At 40.4% G+C, this 18,198-nt stretch overlaps 1 protein-coding gene across 1 annotated transcript in view; it reads right to left on the bottom strand.

Annotated features, from left to right (window-relative positions):
- The window catches only part of LOC117481358 (afadin-like), a 30,704-nt gene extending 14,689 nt beyond the window's left edge, over positions 1-16,015 (bottom strand). The window contains 10 exon segments of the mRNA XM_034129015.1: positions 985-1,256; positions 1,932-2,026; positions 5,077-5,222; positions 5,861-6,030; positions 6,113-6,187; positions 11,299-11,372; positions 11,454-11,566; positions 11,657-11,763; positions 11,897-12,089; positions 15,920-16,015. Coding sequence (XP_033984906.1) covers positions 985-1,256; positions 1,932-2,026; positions 5,077-5,222; positions 5,861-6,030; positions 6,113-6,187; positions 11,299-11,372; positions 11,454-11,566; positions 11,657-11,763; positions 11,897-12,089; positions 15,920-16,015 — 1,341 coding nt within the window.
- Between the last annotated feature and the right edge of the window lie 2,183 nt (positions 16,016-18,198).

The raw sequence follows: 18,198 nt of genomic DNA, 5'->3' as shown, positions 1-18,198 counted from the left end.
CAGCGCACCTGTTCCCCGGTTCAGACTAAACCCTGATTAATATTATATTATTAGTAGATACATTTAAATGCAGTGTTTGCTAAATTGAATGTTTTAGATATTACTCCAGAGCGTTGTAAAGTCCAAAATTGAACTTTTTAAATGTGTATCTAACCAAATATTCTGCTGCAATTCTTATGTGTTGCCGTTTAGCCTGAAAGACTACTGCGCTCAAATCATACAAAGGAAAGCATGCACCTGTATTAAATAACAGCAACATCAATTATTTTAATATAAGAACAATAACTCAAAATATAGAGCTGCAACTTGTAGTCGACCCACAGAAAATAATGTCTCCAACTGTTTTTAAGTGGATTCATTGTAAAAGTAATTGTTCCTTTAGAAATGTCTTTACAGTTTCCAGCCTCTCTAATCTGGAGGTTTGCTGCTTTTCTCTGTTTTATATCATATAAAGTGAATATCTTTGGACATCTTGGACTCTGAGAAACTGGGATGGATATTTTCAACATTTTCGTTAGTGGCAGCCCTTAAAAAAATCTATTATTTTCCAGGTTTTTTAGGTGATAACGTTAAGGAATATGACGTCTGATTTTAACATTTAATTCGAAAACCTCAATATAAGTTTTAAATGTAAAAAAAAATTAGTACAGCCCTGGTAATAAATGGTGAAAATAATCTTTATTCTGAGGTTTTAAGGTAGAAAAAAAAACATCATAAAAAGCCTATTTAAATAACAAAATCCTGAATTTTTAAAAATCTGAAATATAAATATTTTACAAAAACGAATTAAAATCCTAATAAAACCTAAATAATACAAAATAATAATAATCATACATTAACATAAAATCCTAATAAACTGTCAGATAAGACCATGCATTTCCCAGTTGCATATTGGGGTAAGAAGACCTTGCTTCAATACTAAATAAATCCCAGTCCAATCTTTTTTATATAAATATTCAGACGTGTGGTCTCGGAGGGTCTGACCTGGAGGATGTGTCCCAGGTGGCAGTCAGCAGCCAGCTCCAGGCCCTGCCTCTCCGCCCAGCCCTCGATGGCGCTCAGCCTCTGACGCAGAGCGGCCCCCCAGTAGTGAGAGCGCAGGCCGGGGGCCCCGGGCTCTGGGACCATCAGCTGGTTAAAGAGCCAGCAGCTGATGAAGTGGAAGAGCTGCGAGAAGAGCTGGATGGTGAGGGCGGGGTTAACCCTGCAGCGCCGCAGCAGAGACATGCCGTTCATCAGGGTGTTCAGAACCAACTCTGAAACATGAGAACAACTTTATTTAAACAGGCCGCCGTGCCGCAGCAGAGACATGCCGTTCATCAGGGTGTTCAGAACCAACTCTGAAACACACTGGAAAAAATGCTGCTCCAAAAACAAGTTAAACAATATTGAAAACAAGCTGTTTTCACTTGAAATAAGTACAAAAATCTGCCAATAGAACAAGTGAAAATTAGCTTGGTAAGATTTCTTGAAATGAGATGGGATATTTAGATAACTCCGATCTTGTAATTAGCTGGGACAACTATATTTGACCAGAATCAGGAAATGTTGTGTTACAATATAACCCTTAAATGCTCAAAGGTTTTCTGTTTTCTGATAATAAATATGTAAAAAAATGAGATACAACTCAAAATAGGATTTTTTGACTTAGCATGATGATGCATTGTCTAAAAACAAGACCTGATATCTCACTGCAGTGTTACTTCTGAAGTTACTATGTCTTATATCAGGAGTAGACACATATTCTGACTAGATATTAGACAAATACACTTGGCAAGATTTCGAGTTTTTGTAGTGCATTAAAAAAAACTTTAAACAGGACGCAGTGCCGCAGCAGAGACATGCAGGTCATCAGGATGTTCAACACCAACTCTGAAACAAAAAAACGTTATTTAAACAGTCTGCACTATGCATGGATAATGAAGCGGTACCTATCCCAGCAGGCAGAGCTCCGTGCTGCTCCGGATCGATCAGAAACGTCGGCAGGTGTTTCTTTAACTCGCTCTGCAGACACTGCAGCAGGCCGCTACAGAGACACGCACAGAGAAACATTTTGTTAGATCAACACAATAATTGTTGACTCTGTGGAGCTTTAGACAAACTAAGAATAAATCCCTGTCAAAGTAACAAAGTGTTGAGTGTCTTAAAGTTTTATACTCAATTGTTTTTGGTATTCCAGATTGATGGTTGGGTTTTCAGTGAGGAAGCTTTAATTAAAACAGTGTATTGTTTGTATGGCTCAGGACTTGTTGTGTCTTGAATAGGTAGATTTCTGTCTGATTAGGAGCACATGTGTGATTTGATTTGCACTTTTGATAACCTGTTTTCTGAGACATGAAGAAGAGGGGACACATGTTGATGTAGAAGAGACATGAAGAAGAGGGGACACATGTTGATGTAGAAGAGACATGAAGAAGAGGGGACACATGTTGATGAAGAAGAGACATGAAGAAGAGGGGACACATGTTGATGTAGAAGAGACATGAAGAAGAGGGGACACATGTTGATGTAGAAAAGACATGAAGAAGAGGGGACACATGTTGATGTAGAAGAGACATGAAGAAGAGGGGACACATGTTGATGTAGAAGAGACATGAAGAAGAGGGGACACATGTTGATGTAGAAGAGACATGAAGAAGAGGGGACACATGTTGATGTAGAAGAGACATGAAGAAGAGGGGACACATGTTGATGTAGAAGAGACATGAAGAAGAGGGGACACATGTTTGATGTAGAAGAGACATGAAGAAGAGGGGACACATGTTGATGTAGAAGAGACATGAAGAAGAGGGGACACATGTTGATGTAGAAGAGACATGAAGAAGAGGGGACACATGTTGATGTAGAAGAGACATGAAGAAGAGGGGACACATGTTGATGTAGAAGAGACATGAAGAAGAGGGGACACATGTTGATGTAGAAGAGACATGAAGAAGAGGGGACACATATTGATGTAGAAGAGACATGAAGAAGAGGGGACACATGTTGATGTAGAAGAGACATGAAGAAGAGGGGACACATGTTGATGTAGAAGGGACATGAAGAAGAGAGGACACATGTTGATGTAGAAGAGACATGAAGAAGAGGGGACACATGTTGATGTAGAAGAGACATGAAGAAGAGGGGACACATGTTGATGTAGAAGAGACATGGAGAAGAGGGGACACATGTTGATGTAGAAGAGACATGAAGAAGAGGGGACACATGTTGATGTAGAAGAGACATGAAGAAGAGGGGACACATGTTGATGTAGAAGAGACATGAAGAAGAGGGGACACATATTGATGTAGAAGAGACATGAAGAAGAGGGGACACATGTTGATGTAGAAGAGACATGAAGAAGAGGGGACACATGTTGATGTAGAAGGGACATGAAGAAGAGGGGACACATGTTGATGTAGAAGAGACATGAAGAAGAGGGGACACATGTTGATGTAGAAGAGACATGAAGAAGAGGGGACACATGTTGATGTAGAAGAGACATGGAGAAGAGGGGACACATGTTGATGTAGAAGAGACATGAAGAAGAGGGGACACATGTTGATGTAGAAGAGACATGAAGAAGTGGGTTTTGCATAATAGGTGCCCTTTAAAAGTACATGCAGCAAAATATAACATGTTATCAGGTTAATAGACACAAGGAGGTAAAATGTATGATAATACAAATAAAATAAAATGAATAATGGTTTCTGTCTGACAGATAAGACACAAGACAACTGAGTTGATGCAACAATATAAAATATAAAACCCCATAAAACAAAGTGAACATATAGGTATTAGGTACAACAGAAAAAGAAAAGAAGACCTACAGTATAAAATAAATAAAACAATATAAAGGTAGATAAATAATAAAGACTAAAATAACATTTAAGTGGGGGGTTGCTAATAAAAAGCTAATCTAAAAACATGTGTCTTTAGCTGGTGTTTAAAAATACTCTAGTACGTATTGCTGTCTGTACAACACAGTCTGTGGTCAGTACTGGTGTCTTGGTGTCAGTACTGGTGTCTTGGTGTCAGCACTGGTGTCTTGGTGTCAGCACTGGTGTCTTGGTGTCAGCACTGGTGTCTTGGTGTCAGTACTGCTGTCTTGGTGTCAGTACTGCTGTCTTGGTGTCAGCACTGCTGTCTTGGTGTCAGCACTGCTGTCTTGGTGTCAGCACTGGTGTCTTGGTGTCAGCACTGCTGTCTTGGTGTCAGCACTGATGTCTTGGTGTCAGCACTGCTGTCTTGGTGTCAGTACTGGTGTCTTGGTGTCAGTACTGGTGTCTTGGTGTCAGCACTGGTGTCTTGGTGTCAGCACTGGTGTCTTGGTGTCAGTACTGGTGTCTTGGTGTCAGCACTGGTGTCTTGGTGTCAGCACTGCTGTCTTGGTGTCAGCACTGGTGTCTTGGTGTCAGTACTGGTGTCTTGGTGTCAATACTGCTGTCTTGGTGTCAGCACTGGTGTCTTGGTGTCAGCACTGCTGTCTTGGTGTCAGCACTGGTGTCTTGGTGTCAGCACTGGTGTCTTGGTGTCAGTACTGGTGTCTTGGTGTCAGTACTGCTGTCTTGGTGTCAGTACTGCTGTCTTGGTGTCAGTACTGCTGTCTTGGTGTCAGTACTGCTGTCTTAGTGTCAGCACTGGTGTCTTGGTGTCAGCACTGGTGTCTTGGTGTCAGCACTGGTGTCTTGGTGTCAGTACTGCTGTCTTGGTGTCAGTACTGGTGTCTTGGTGTCAGTACTGCTGTCTTGGTGTCAGCACTGGTGTCTTGGTGTCAGTACTGCTGTCTTGGTGTCAGCACCGGTGTCTTGGTGTCAGCACTGGTGTCTTGGTGTCAGTACTGGTGTCTTGGTGTCAGTACTGGTGTCTTGGTGTCAGCACTGGTGTCTTGGTGTCAGTACTGGTGTCTTGGTGTCAGTACTGGTGTCTTGGTGTCAGCACTGGTGTCTTGGTGTCAGTACTGGTGTCTTGGTGTCAGTACTGGTGTCTTGGTGTCAGCACTGGTGTCTTGGTGTCAGTACTGGTGTCTTGGTGTCAGTACTGGTGTCTTGGTGTCAGTACTGGTGACTCTAATGGTGTCTATGCTGCTATGGTTACCTGTATGCTGTGTGCACCAGGTGGGACAGGTTGAGCTGGCTCTGCTCTGTGATTGGTCCGAGGTCTTTGTCGTGTTTCAGGAAGTTCAGCAGCTCAGAGGTGTTGGCCATCCAGAAGGAGAGAGCGCCGGCGATCCCCTGCTGCCTCTGCAACAGTAATACAACACACACATGTCACACTTTCTTGATATTGAATACGTTTTGTAGGTGCAGGTCACTACTTTGGAGGCATGTGAGGAAAATGCAAAGAATTGGAGGTAACACAGAGTCAGGATCTCAAGTATGAGAATTGTTGGGAAAATACTGAATGTCCTCTTCCAATATCAGAGTAGCACATGATAACAAAGGTATCCCAACTGTAGCTGTGTACATGACAGGATGTATGATTACCGAGAAGAGCATCAAGACTGTTTTAGGCATATGATAGCTATGTGATTAACATGATGATTCAGCCTCTATGGAGATAGACATATGACAAGCATGATCATTTCTGACGTGGAGCTAATCTGAACTAAATATTGAATACTGCTTTCTATTCCTCCATCTTGTGACTGTGTAACTCCCTCTCTTGGATATCAGCATGTGAAGGACACTGTTCAGGAACTAGTTGATGCTCTGTATGTGATGACTACTTCCATTCTTGCAAGGATAATAAATACATGTATCCTGATATTGAAGCTCAAGCCGGTGACGAGTGATATTTTTCTAACAAGAATCATGTGAAATATTCCTCTAAATCCACTTTTTTTGGCGCCTTAATGTAATAGGGTGAGGGGTTTTCTTGCCTGTATGACCCTCCCTGTCATGGCGGCCATCTTGTTAGTGATCTCCGTGGCTCGCTGTGTCTTCAGAGCGGATCGAGCGGCGGCGTACAGGATGAACGCCGGCGAGAGATGGAAGTGAACCGTGGAGCTGTTGGTGTAGTTTATCACCGCAGACAGGAAGCCGTGCTCCGCTGGAATATATATAAATACACCGGCGTTATGAGAGAAGGTAGAATAACTATAATATTAATAAAAGCTTCTTCATATACTCACAGGATTCACTGAATGTAACTCCAATCGGTAATGCAGGATCATCCGACAAATGTGGATTGTCTTTGTGCTTTCCTCCTGTAGTTAAAGAATTATATATATTATTTATTTAGGATTTCTTGAATTTTTTGTTAATGCAATGTCCTTTTTAATTGGGATTTTTGTTTTTTATTATGAGTTTAATAAAGAATTGTATTAGTTTTCTTTTCAATATTTGTTTAGTTTAGGATTTTTCTTTATTAGGATTTAATTTGTTACGGATTTTTAAATTTATATTTAGTATTTTATTTACATTTTAGGATTCTTTATTTGGATTTTATTTTTTATTACGTTTGTAATTTAAGGTTTACTTTTTTAGGATTTCTCTTTTAAGGACTTTTATTTTTTATCAGGGTTTTTAATTAGATTTCTATAAGGTTTTTATTTATTTAGCATTCACTTTTTTATGTTTTTTTCATTAGGACTTGTATTTTTCATTAGGGTTTTCGTCAGTGTTTTATTATTTAGGATAATATTTTTTAAAGATTTCTATCACTAGGATTTGTCACAGTCTATGTCCCTCACTCACCTATTTTCTGCATTAGCATTTCTCAGCCACCTTAGGCTGCAGCCACACGAGGACGATAACGGTCGTATCTGCTACAGTTCTCTATTAGATAGACGGGTCGGCCACACGAGTCCGACACGGAAACGCAGAAAACGATAACGATAACGGATCCCAAGGTGGGTAGATCTGCAAACTAAACGCTCTGGGGGGGCAAACGGCTCCGTGTTTACGCCATGGATGTATAATAAGAACTGGATACAGCGTGGGAGGCGGGGCCTCATTCATTCCTATGAGAGTTGCTCATTCGCGCATGATGATAAAATGGCCCAACTTTTGAGAGAGCGAAACGTCACAGATTACCCGGCATGCCTGAGAAGTACCCGTATGTGCGCTCATAGCGCATGCGCAACTTTAACCATGCCCCCCAAAATGCTCGTTCACATCAAGCACGTCAATTTGCGTACACGTAACAGCACCGCACGTTCATGACAGCATGGTAATGTTTGTTATGATAGATTTGATATTAACGAGGCTGCAGTTAGCAGCTAGCGGTTAGCTAGTAATTATGCTAATTTACACATCAATCGTTATGTACTTTTATATTACGCTGTAACAGGATCTAGTGATATCCAAGCAACAGAGCTTCATTTAGCATGAAATAATTATTGCACTGTATATATATATATATATATATATATATATATACACACATACACACACAGTGCAATAAGCTTCTTAGTGCAATAAGAAGCTACAGGGACGTTAATCTACGTCGGTAATATTAACTTTATTTAATACAACATTTACGGTACAAGATTTAATCATACAGCCCATGTAGTATAATATTTTACAAATGATGAATTACAGCAAACATGTGCAATATATCCATTATTACAGCTCCGTGGGCTGGCAGTAAGGCGATATGGGTCCGTTCTTATTGTGCATCCATGGGTAAAGATAAACTCATGTAGTGCTGAACACGTAACATGAACGTGCCGGGCGGCGCGGTCCCGTGGGTTAGATGCGCGTTCATAATGCAGAGGGAAATAACTCTCAGAATAACGTTATTAGCACATTTTACAACTTGAGGAACGAATGTTTTTAATAAGGGCTATACAAGTGTTCATACTGGGTAGTTTATTTAGTTTAAAAAAAATTATCCAACGATTTACAGACCACTCTTTCCCCATGTAAGTCAATGGGAAAAAGTGTTTCCGGGCCTGGCAACCAAAAGGAAGTGTAGTACCGCCGTTTGGCCAGCACGAATATTTTCATCAGAGTCCGGCGCACTTCCTGGGGGCTTGGTTTACGCCTATACGATCATTTCCTGATAACGTTGAAGCAATAGCCCCACCTCTCCTGCTCAGAGATCAGCTGCTGGGCTGTCAGAAGAGGGGGGGGAAAAGAGAGGCTCCGTTTTTTATTCTTATATTATTATATAGAGTCGTTATTCATTTGTTTTAAAGCTCAATAAATAACAAAGAAGACCTTTGACCGGCACTTTTCTAATTTTGTCCGGAAGATTTCAACTTTAACGGACATGTTGACCAGCGAAAAAAAATCTAACTGAAACTCTGCTGCACGGTCCCCTCGTCCCTTGGAAGAGGCGGAGAGGTGGGAGATTTACAGCAGGAGCAGTGGCGGCCGGCCCATAGGGGCGCTAGGGGCGCCGCCCCCCTTCTTCCCACATTAAAAATAAAAAAAATAAAAAAATATATATTTAAAAAATATATTTTTTATTTTTATTTTTATTTTTAATAAACAAGGTAAATATTATATAATTGGTATCAGTAAAATGTATAATCTACAATAAAATCTCGTTTAAAATTGTGTTACGATGTCTAAAGTTACTGATAAGTCACATGTTTCCTGCCTGGCCTTGCCCGTGTATCATTACCCTCTCTCGTCTGGGCGCTATGCACAGCGCCCAGACGAGAGTGCAGCAAGTGCAGCAGAAGCCAACTGTTGCTATCTTTAAAACTATGCCGCCGAAACAAAATTTCAGCCAATCAGCGTCGTCAAATCTGATAGTCACAGGGCTCCTACGTGAGCGCCCGGTGCAGTCTGTGAGTTGTTTGGACTCGTATCCAAGGAGACAAAACAGGAAGCTGTCATACACTCTGGAAGCTACCATTAGCAGCTAATGAAAACTCCGTTTTTGACATAAAAATGGAATTATGGATCATCAATCATTTTTCAAAGTAACAGACACATTGGATTAACCTACTGTATGGATTAACCTTCAACTGCGTTTTTCTCGTTTTTGATCAGAATTGTTATTCTGCAAAAGGTGAGCATATCTCCGTGTTTTGCTACCTAAAGCTACGTCGTGTGATGTCTGTATTTGCTTCCCCTGTCGCGAGTTCTGATCGCTCAGTGATGATACTTATATTTCTAGAATTTGTGGAATCTCAGCTTGTAAGCTTGTTTGTGCATATCCGATAAGTATATCGATTGATTTATACCTAGAGTGCGTTAGCATTTTTTCGCTCAGGGCTCATTTAGACGCTTCTTGTGAGACTTGTGTTTTGTTTCGGTAAACATGGTTCATATCATCAGTTAGATGCGTTTCCTCTGAGTAGGACACATGAATAGTTTATTACATTTTAAGAAGCCCTGAGACACAGTTTCGTGAGAAAAAAAACGGGGGGAAAAAGCCCCTTAACAGGTTAAATGGGAATTAAATCAGTGTTCCCAAAGCCCCGGTGTTCTGCAGTTTGTGTGGGCATACTGTACTGTTGCACAGTTTATGCTGTAGAAACTATGTCCAGGACAAGGTGTTTGGAAGTTTTGGAAGATTCATAGCTCTAACCACACTGAAGTTATGGAGGTATTGATCAGTCTTCTCATATTTTTAAGCCTCAAATTGTCCTTCCCCCCCTCTAACATCACCAGAAGTCATAATTTAAGGGGTCTTTTCTCAAAAAAAATTACCGGGGGAGCATCCCCCAGGACCAGCCTAGTATTGTTTGATCACCATTTCCACAGCCCCACCTAAAATATTTTCCACCAGCCGCCACTGAGCAGGAGCAAACGCTTGCCTCGGGGAGGGAGAAAAAGAGCCAGTGTCCACAGCGGAGAATAAACAGAAGGGCAACCATGGCAACCATGCGCAGGAAGTCTGATTTCGGTCCGTTTGCGTTATCGTCCTCGTGTGGCTCCAGCCTCAGTGCCAGATCGTACTTCGCAGCATGTGTAAATCCTGGTTAAATTGGAGAATTACGCCATCTGGTGTTACAAACGTGTGCCTGCATTACTGTAGCTTTGTTACGGCAATGGATTGTGGGAGATTCTCATAACGCGTGAGGATCTCTTGAGAGGTGCTATTGTATAATGTCGGTGGACAAAATGTATGTTTTTATTTTATTAGGACAATAACGTTCTGTTGTGTTTGTTTAGTTTAATGTTAGTCGTTTAATGCTCACAGCAACATGTTTTTTGTGTGATTGGCTATTTGTTTTATATGATTTATTAATGTGATCATCAATAGCTAATCTGAGCTAATAAACTAACGTGAGCGTGGTGCTATTTCTCCTACAGAACGCAGCTCACGTGTCCTTTTTATGTTGTCCATTGAAACGCAGGTATGTGAGTTTTGTACACCAATTTGTTTATGTTTAATGTTTCACATTGCTTATGAAATTACTACCACTATACGATCATTGATGTTTTGTTGTTGATTATTGGACACTTATTTTGTAAAAGTCATAGCGCGTGAGGATCTCTTGAGAAACGCAGCTCACGTGTCCTTTTTATGTTGTCCATTGAAACGCAGGAAATAAACTGAAGTAATCACCAGAGTGATCTGCACCAGGGTTACACATGCAGTTCTTTCCAGCATTACCTCCCAGATTGCTCTCCCGGTTTCGACCTGGCCTGTCCCTGACCAGCCTGCCTCGTCTGTTTCCTGACCCTGCCTGTACCTGGACTATTCTGCCTTGCCTGCTCCTGGAACCCTCGCCTGTCCCCGACCAGCCCTTTGCCTACTGTCTGCCGGTTTGTCTTATCCCAGAACTTTTCAGCTGAAACATTTTATAATAAAGCTGGTTACCGACTTTCCCTGGTCTCCCGTGTGTTGCATTTTGGTTCTCAGCTCGCTCGTGACAGGATTTGAATTATTTTTTAATTAAAGTGGACCTATCATGCTATATTTGAATAATATAGTGTAGGACCATACCTATATAAGGCATATTTATACTTTTTTTTTTTCAAAATACCAAACAGATCATGCATTTTAGCCATGCCTCATTTTGCTCAATTTGACAATTTCTAGCTCTGTTTTTGCAAGGGCTGATTCTGTGAGAACAGCACCATCTACTGGCCTGGCATATGTACTACAGCGTCTCCAGCGCTTTCGAACGGCAATGGCCGTGGCTGTCTCCTCCTGATTGGTGGAGTTGGCCCAATAGCCGTAGCGCCACCGTCCTGACGTCAGGACAGTGTTCAAATCTGGATCAGTTTTTATCAGATCCGTTGCAGCCCCTTTTTTAGAGATTTGGGTATGGAGGAAAATAGAGAGGGTTGTGTTTTCTGACACTTGGTGAGTTCCCTGGAACACCGGGGACACATATTCATGTATAAAAGACGTACAAAAGTGCATTTTGCATGATAGGTCCCCTTTAAGTTTGTAGATTGTTCTTACCGAGGCCGCCGCTCTTTTTTGTCTCGTAGTCAGAAACATAAATGCTGTTGTTGTTCAGCAGATTCTCCGTGGACCTGGATATTTGTTTAAAAGGGAAATATGTTATTCTGGACATTACGCAGAAATATGATGGTGAAAAATCTGTAGTATTTTACCTCTTCTCCTCCGTTTCTTTATTTCTGTTCTTGTCTTTCTTCTTGTCTTTCCTGGACAGCGTCCTCTTGAAGCTCTGCATCACACCTCCTTTCTCCTTCTCCAGACTCTTCTCCTTTATATTTAATAAAAAAGGACATATAAGTGAGATTGTGTGGTGAAAAGAGTTTGAACTGCAGATTTAATGAACGTCTTTGAGCTGTACCTCCAAACTTTTCCGGTCTTTTTTGAGCACGAAGCGTCCCTCTCTGTTGTCTCTGTTCCAGTTCAGCTGAACGACCAACGGACTGTCATCCAGTTCCAGTTTACGCTCTTAAAACACAAAAACACACAGAAAATACTCTTAAATAAACAACAGCTGCAAACATTTATCAATGAATGTCATCAATTTAATTAATCACCAACTAATCTGCCGTCTTAAATACAGTTTGAGTGGAGTGTTTACCTTTGTTGGCGTGGATCTCGAACAGAGAATAGCTCGTTGTCAGCATCTTCATGTCAGGTCGGAATTTCTCTGACAGAGTGTCGATGACTTCCAGAGTTTTCCAGCTGCTGCTGACCCGCAGACACTTCGTCGCCACGTTTCCTGAGACTCCGTCCTCCAGGTAGAAACGCATCACGCCATGAAACTCAAAATTCTGAAAGAACACAGAAAGAATGGGCGCATGCATGAAGTTATTTGGATCAGGGGTTCTGTAAAACACTACAAATCGTCTCTGTATGTTTTCCTAGCGCTCCAACACATTGTATGTGATAGGCTAAGGGGCGGGTCATCTCTAAGCTGTTGACCAATCACAACAGAGCCGGGCAGCTAACCAATCATAGCAGACTGGGCTCTGGTTTCAGACAGAGGGTGAAAAGAGGTGCTACAGCACAGGCAGTATGAGAAAAATAAAGAGCTTTTTGAACATTAAAGCATGGAGACATGTAGAGACACTACATACTGATATACACCTGAACATCAGCAGGAGAGGACTCTTTAAAGTAGAGACACTACATACTGATATACACCTGAACATCAGCAGGAGAGGACTCTTTAAAGTAGAGACACTACATACTGATATACACCTGAACATCAGCAGGAGAGGACTCTTTAAAGTAGAGACACTACATACTGATATACACCTGAACATCAGCAGGAGAGGACTCTTTAAAGTAGAGACACTACATACTGATATACACCTGAACATCAGCAGGAGAGGGCTCTTTAAAGTAGAGACACTACATACTGATATACACCTGAACATCAGCAGGAGAGGACTCTTTAAAGTAGAGATACTACATACTGATATACACCTGAACATCAGCAGGAGAGGACTCTTTAAAGTAGAGACACTACATACTGATATACACCTGAACATCAGCAGGAGAGGACTCTTTAAAGTAGAGACACTACATACTGATATACACCTGAACATCAGCAGGAGAGGACTCTTTAAAGTAGAGACACTACATACTGATATACACCTGAACATCAGCAGGAGAGGACTCTTTAAAGTAGAGACACTACATACTGATATACACCTGAACATCAGCAGGAGAGGACTCTTTAAAGTAGAGACACTACATACTGATATACACCTGAACATCAACAGGAGAGGACTCTTTAAAGTAGAGACACTACATACTGATATACACCTGAACATCAGCAGGAGAGGACTCTTTAAAGTAGAGTCACTACATACTGATATACACCTGAACATCAGCAGGAGAGGACTCTTTAAAGTAGAGACACTACATACTGATATACACCTGAACATCAGCAGGAGAGGACTCTTTAAAGTAGAGACACAACATACTGATATACACCTGAACATCAGCAGGAGAGGACTCTTTAAAGTAGAGACACTACATACTGATATACACCTGAACATCAGCATGAGAGGACTCTTTAAAGTAGAGACACTACATACTGATATACACCTGAACATCAGCAGGAGAGGACTCTTTAAAGTAGAGTCACTACATACTGATATACACCTGAACATCAGCAGGAGAGGACTCTTTAAAGTAGAGACACTACATACTGATATACACCTGAACATCAGCAGGAGAAGACTCTTTAAAGTAGAGACACGACATACTGATATACATCTGAACATCAGCAGGAGAGGACTCTTTAAAGTAGAGACACTACATACTGATATACACCTGAACATCAGCAGGAGAGGACTCTTTAAAGTAGAGACACTACATACTGATATACACCTGAACATCAGCAGAAGAGGACTCTTTAAAGTAGAGACACTACATACTGATATACACCTGAACATCAGCAGGAGAGGACTCTTTAAAGTAGAGACACTACATACTGATATACACCTGAACATCAGCAGGAGAGGACTCTTTAAAGTAGAGACACTACATACTGATATACACCTGAACATCAGCAGGAGAGGACTCTTTAAAGTAGAGACACTACATACTGATATACACCTGAACATCAGCAGGAGAGGACTCTTTAAAGTAGAGACACTACATACTGATATACACCTGAACATCAGCAGGAGAGGACTCTTTAAAGTAGAGACACTACATACTGATATACACCTGAACATCAACAGGAGAGGACTCTTTAAAGTAGAGACACTACATACTGATATACACCTGAACATCAGCATGAGAGGACTCTTTAAAGTAGAGACACTACATACTGATATACACCTGAACATCAGCAGGAGAGGACTCTTTAAAGTAGAGTCACTACATACTGATATACACCTGAACATCAGCAGGAGAGGACTCTTTAAAGTAGAGACACTACATACTGATATACACCTGAACATCAGCAGGAGAGGACTCTTTAAAGTAGAGACACGACATACTGATATACACCTGAACATCAGCAGGAGAGGACTCTTTAAAGTAGAGGCACTACATACTGATATACACCTGAACATCAGCAGGAGAGGACTCTTTAAAGTAGAGACACTACATACTGATATACACCTGAACATCAGCAGGAGAAGACTCTTTAAAGTAGAGACACGACATACTGATATACACCTGAACATCAGCAGGAGAGGACTCTTTAAAGTAGAGACACTACATACTGATATACACCTGAACATCAGCAGGAGAGGACTCTTTAAAGTAGAGACACTACATACTGATATACACCTGAACATCAGCAGAAGAGGACTCTTTAAAGTAGAGACACTACATACTGATATACACCTGAACATCAGCAGGAGAGGACTCTTTAAAGTAGAGACACTACATACTGATATACACCTGAACATCAGCAGGAGAGGACTCTTTAAAGTAGAGACACTACATACTGATATACACCTGAACATCAGCAGGAGAGGACTCTTTAAAGTAGAGACACTACATACTGATATACACCTGAACATCAGCAGGAGAGGACTCTTTAAAGTAGAGACACTACATACTGATATACACCTGAACATCAGCAGGAGAGGGCTCTTTAAAGTAGAGACACTACATACTGATATACACCTGAACATCAGCAGGAGAGGACTCTTTAAAGTAGAGATACTACATACTGATATACACCTGAACATCAGCAGGAGAGGACTCTTTAAAGTAGAGACACTACATACTGATATACACCTGAACATCAGCAGGAGAGGACTCTTTAAAGTAGAGACACTACATACTGATATACACCTGAACATCAGCAGGAGAGGACTCTTTAAAGTAGAGACACTACATACTGATATACACCTGAACATCAGCAGGAGAGGACTCTTTAAAGTAGAGACACTACATACTGATATACACCTGAACATCAGCAGGAGAGGACTCTTTAAAGTAGAGACACTACATACTGATATACACCTGAACATCAGCAGGAGAGGGCTCTTTAAAGTAGAGACACTACATACTGATATACACCTGAACATCAGCAGGAGAGGACTCTTTAAAGTAGAGACACTACATACTGATATACACCTGAACATCAGCAGGAGAGGACTCTTTAAAGTAGAGACACTACATACTGACATACACCTGAACATCAGCAGGAGAGGACTCTTTAAAGTAGAGACACTACATACTGACATACACCTGAACATCAGCAGGAGAGGGCCCCTTCGATCTGTACCTAACACATATGTTTTGTTAAGTTCGTTGAATATGATTTCTAGGCCTGGATCTCAACAATACTTTATAGAAAACAGTATTTTAATACTGCAATGTTATACTTCCTACAGCAGTGTATGTTGTTTGTCACCATGTTAAACAGGAAGTACAGCTGCTGTGATGCAATACAAAAACAAATAAACGTAAACTTTTAAACATTGTTTTTTTTTCAAGATTCAAGGCTTTTATTGTCATTTGTACACTGTGTAGTGATGTCGATGAAAATCTTAGGTCCCAGGCTCTTCCAACAGTGCAACACAATAAAACAGATAAAATAGTGCAAGTAAATACAATAAAATAGAATAGAAGTAGTGCCATAAGAGTCTATATACAAGTGATTAATAATGTGTGCAGGACTCACCTGATCAGGGGCAGTGATCTCGAACAGGTCCAGTCTGTTGTTGTTCCACTGCCGGATCACTCGGGATAGTTTCTCTCGCTGTTCCTCCTCTGGCATTTTCCCAAATTATCCTCAAAGACTTTACCTCACTGAGATCCTCCGGAGAAACTATGAGACTGACAGGGAACGTTTTAGTCTCTCTGGGTGTTGATGTATTGTTTGGGGAGGACCCCACCCCTCCGTCAGGGATAAACGCCCCCTTTCCGAGCCTCATTAACGGGTCAGTGGATCCTCGTTATGTGAGGCAAACAGTTTCTAATCATAATCCTCTCCCTTCTTTATAATCCCCGGCAATTTAATCTGACACTTTCTTTTTCCTCTTTAATCAGATCCTTTACAGCAGGAATAGTTTGTTTGTATTTCTAAGCTGACACTTTTAACCTTGATATGTGACCTTTAAAATGAGTGGACAATTATTAGGACTTTTTAGGAACGAAAACAGTGAGAATTCGCTTATTACAGTTTCTTATATCTGAATATTTTCTTGTTGTTTGGCTCTTTTATGACACTGAACCAGCAGTAAATTACTCTTTACAGATGCAGAATATTAGCTTATACACAATATATATCAATTTGTAAATTAACTGCAATGTAAAAGATATCCAGCAGAGTTAATGCATCTAAAATCTAAAATTTTGAAATGGGCTAATACGCACAATAAGTATTTCACTTAGTTATTTTAAGTTCATTTGATGCCAATACTTATATACTTTAACTTCAATATAATTTGAAATGATGGACTTGTACTACTTTAAGTAAAAACACTAAGTAATAGGCTGGATTAATTGCATTTAGTTTGACTGATATTGCAATCGTGATATGATTTGCAATGTAAGAGGTAATCTGGGCCAAAATGTTTCTTTATTTAGTTTGTATAATTACATCTGCAGCTCTACTTCACATATTTACACATATTTTGGCATATTATGCAATTTGTAGTCCATTTAGCAATATCTTTAAAATTATAATTAAGCGTGCAGCCCTGCTGAATAATTCTGCCACCACTGTTACATTTCTGTTTTGGGTAAAAAAGGGTTGAAACAGATGAATTGACAGTGAAAGCACTTGTTGTTTTGTATGTTTAAAAGGTGCTGCAGAAGTCATCATGTGACCCTAAGGACTGCAGATGGAAATGAGCTATTAGCTCAAATCTGGCATAATTCATCTCTTCTCTTTTCTGAGATTAATGTATTTGTATGCATGGTCCTTGTTGAAATAAATACATAATAACCCGGATGTTTCCGCCTGAGAGGATCCATGTTTCTCATGCTCAGCCTCAGTGGATCCAGTCCATGTTCCATGTCTCCCATTCAGCCTCACCACATATGTAGGTCAGCTTTTGTTGGTGCTGTGAAGCTTTCTGGGTAAACATACAATAGAAACAAAAGCTCTAACAAAACTTACCCTTAATTATATTCACAGTTTAACTTTTAAAAGATAACTGAACAATCATGGTTATTGTTGTCTGGTTGTTGGGAAATGCAGAGAAGATGCCTTTCAGTACAAGAAAATGTGTGATACTGCATCAATTATCTCATTAAAACACAAACCTACAGCACATCTGCATTATTATTTGTATTCATGTATTTAATATATTTGTAATCTTTCAAATGTTTTTATTAAAGGGGCCCTACTCTGCTTATTTTCAGGTTAGTATTAAGTGTCTCTTCCGTGACATGTTAGCTTTAATGTTCAAAAAGCTCTTTATTGTTCTCATACTGCCTGTGCTGCAGCACCTCTTTTCACCCTCTGTCTGAAACCAGAGCCCAGTCTGCTCTGATTGGTTAGATGGCCGGCTCTGTTGTGATTGGTCAATCGCTTAGAGATGTCCCGCCCCTTAGCCAATCACGTACAATGTGTTGGAGCGAGACCCACCCATTCATTTTTGTCCTCGGTTTTGGTCCATTACTTTGAGGTTATACATGCCACAGCATTAAGTCCAAGTGTACTCCACAGAGGACATCCTGGGCTTTCATGTGACATATGTGGGGGTGTGGCTTTGAAAAAGATAATTTCATTGTATTTCAAAATGGCGTCCATCAACACAAGCACTATTTATAGAAAGAGAAATGGTAAGTTTGTAATTTTGTAATTACCAGTGTTGTGAGTTCAATATTTTAATTAATTATAGTAAGGGAACATCTTAGGAGTTAGTGTAGTGAGTTTCAGAGCAGTGTAATAATTATTTGACCTAAAACTAAATGTTGTAATGAATGTCCTCTGAGGAGGACATGGGGATT

The sequence above is a fragment of the Trematomus bernacchii genome, unplaced genomic scaffold (assembly GCF_902827165.1).
Source record: "Trematomus bernacchii unplaced genomic scaffold, fTreBer1.1, whole genome shotgun sequence".
Lineage (NCBI taxonomy): Eukaryota > Metazoa > Chordata > Actinopteri > Perciformes > Nototheniidae > Trematomus > Trematomus bernacchii.
This window is presented reverse-complemented; position numbering and strand designations above follow the sequence as displayed.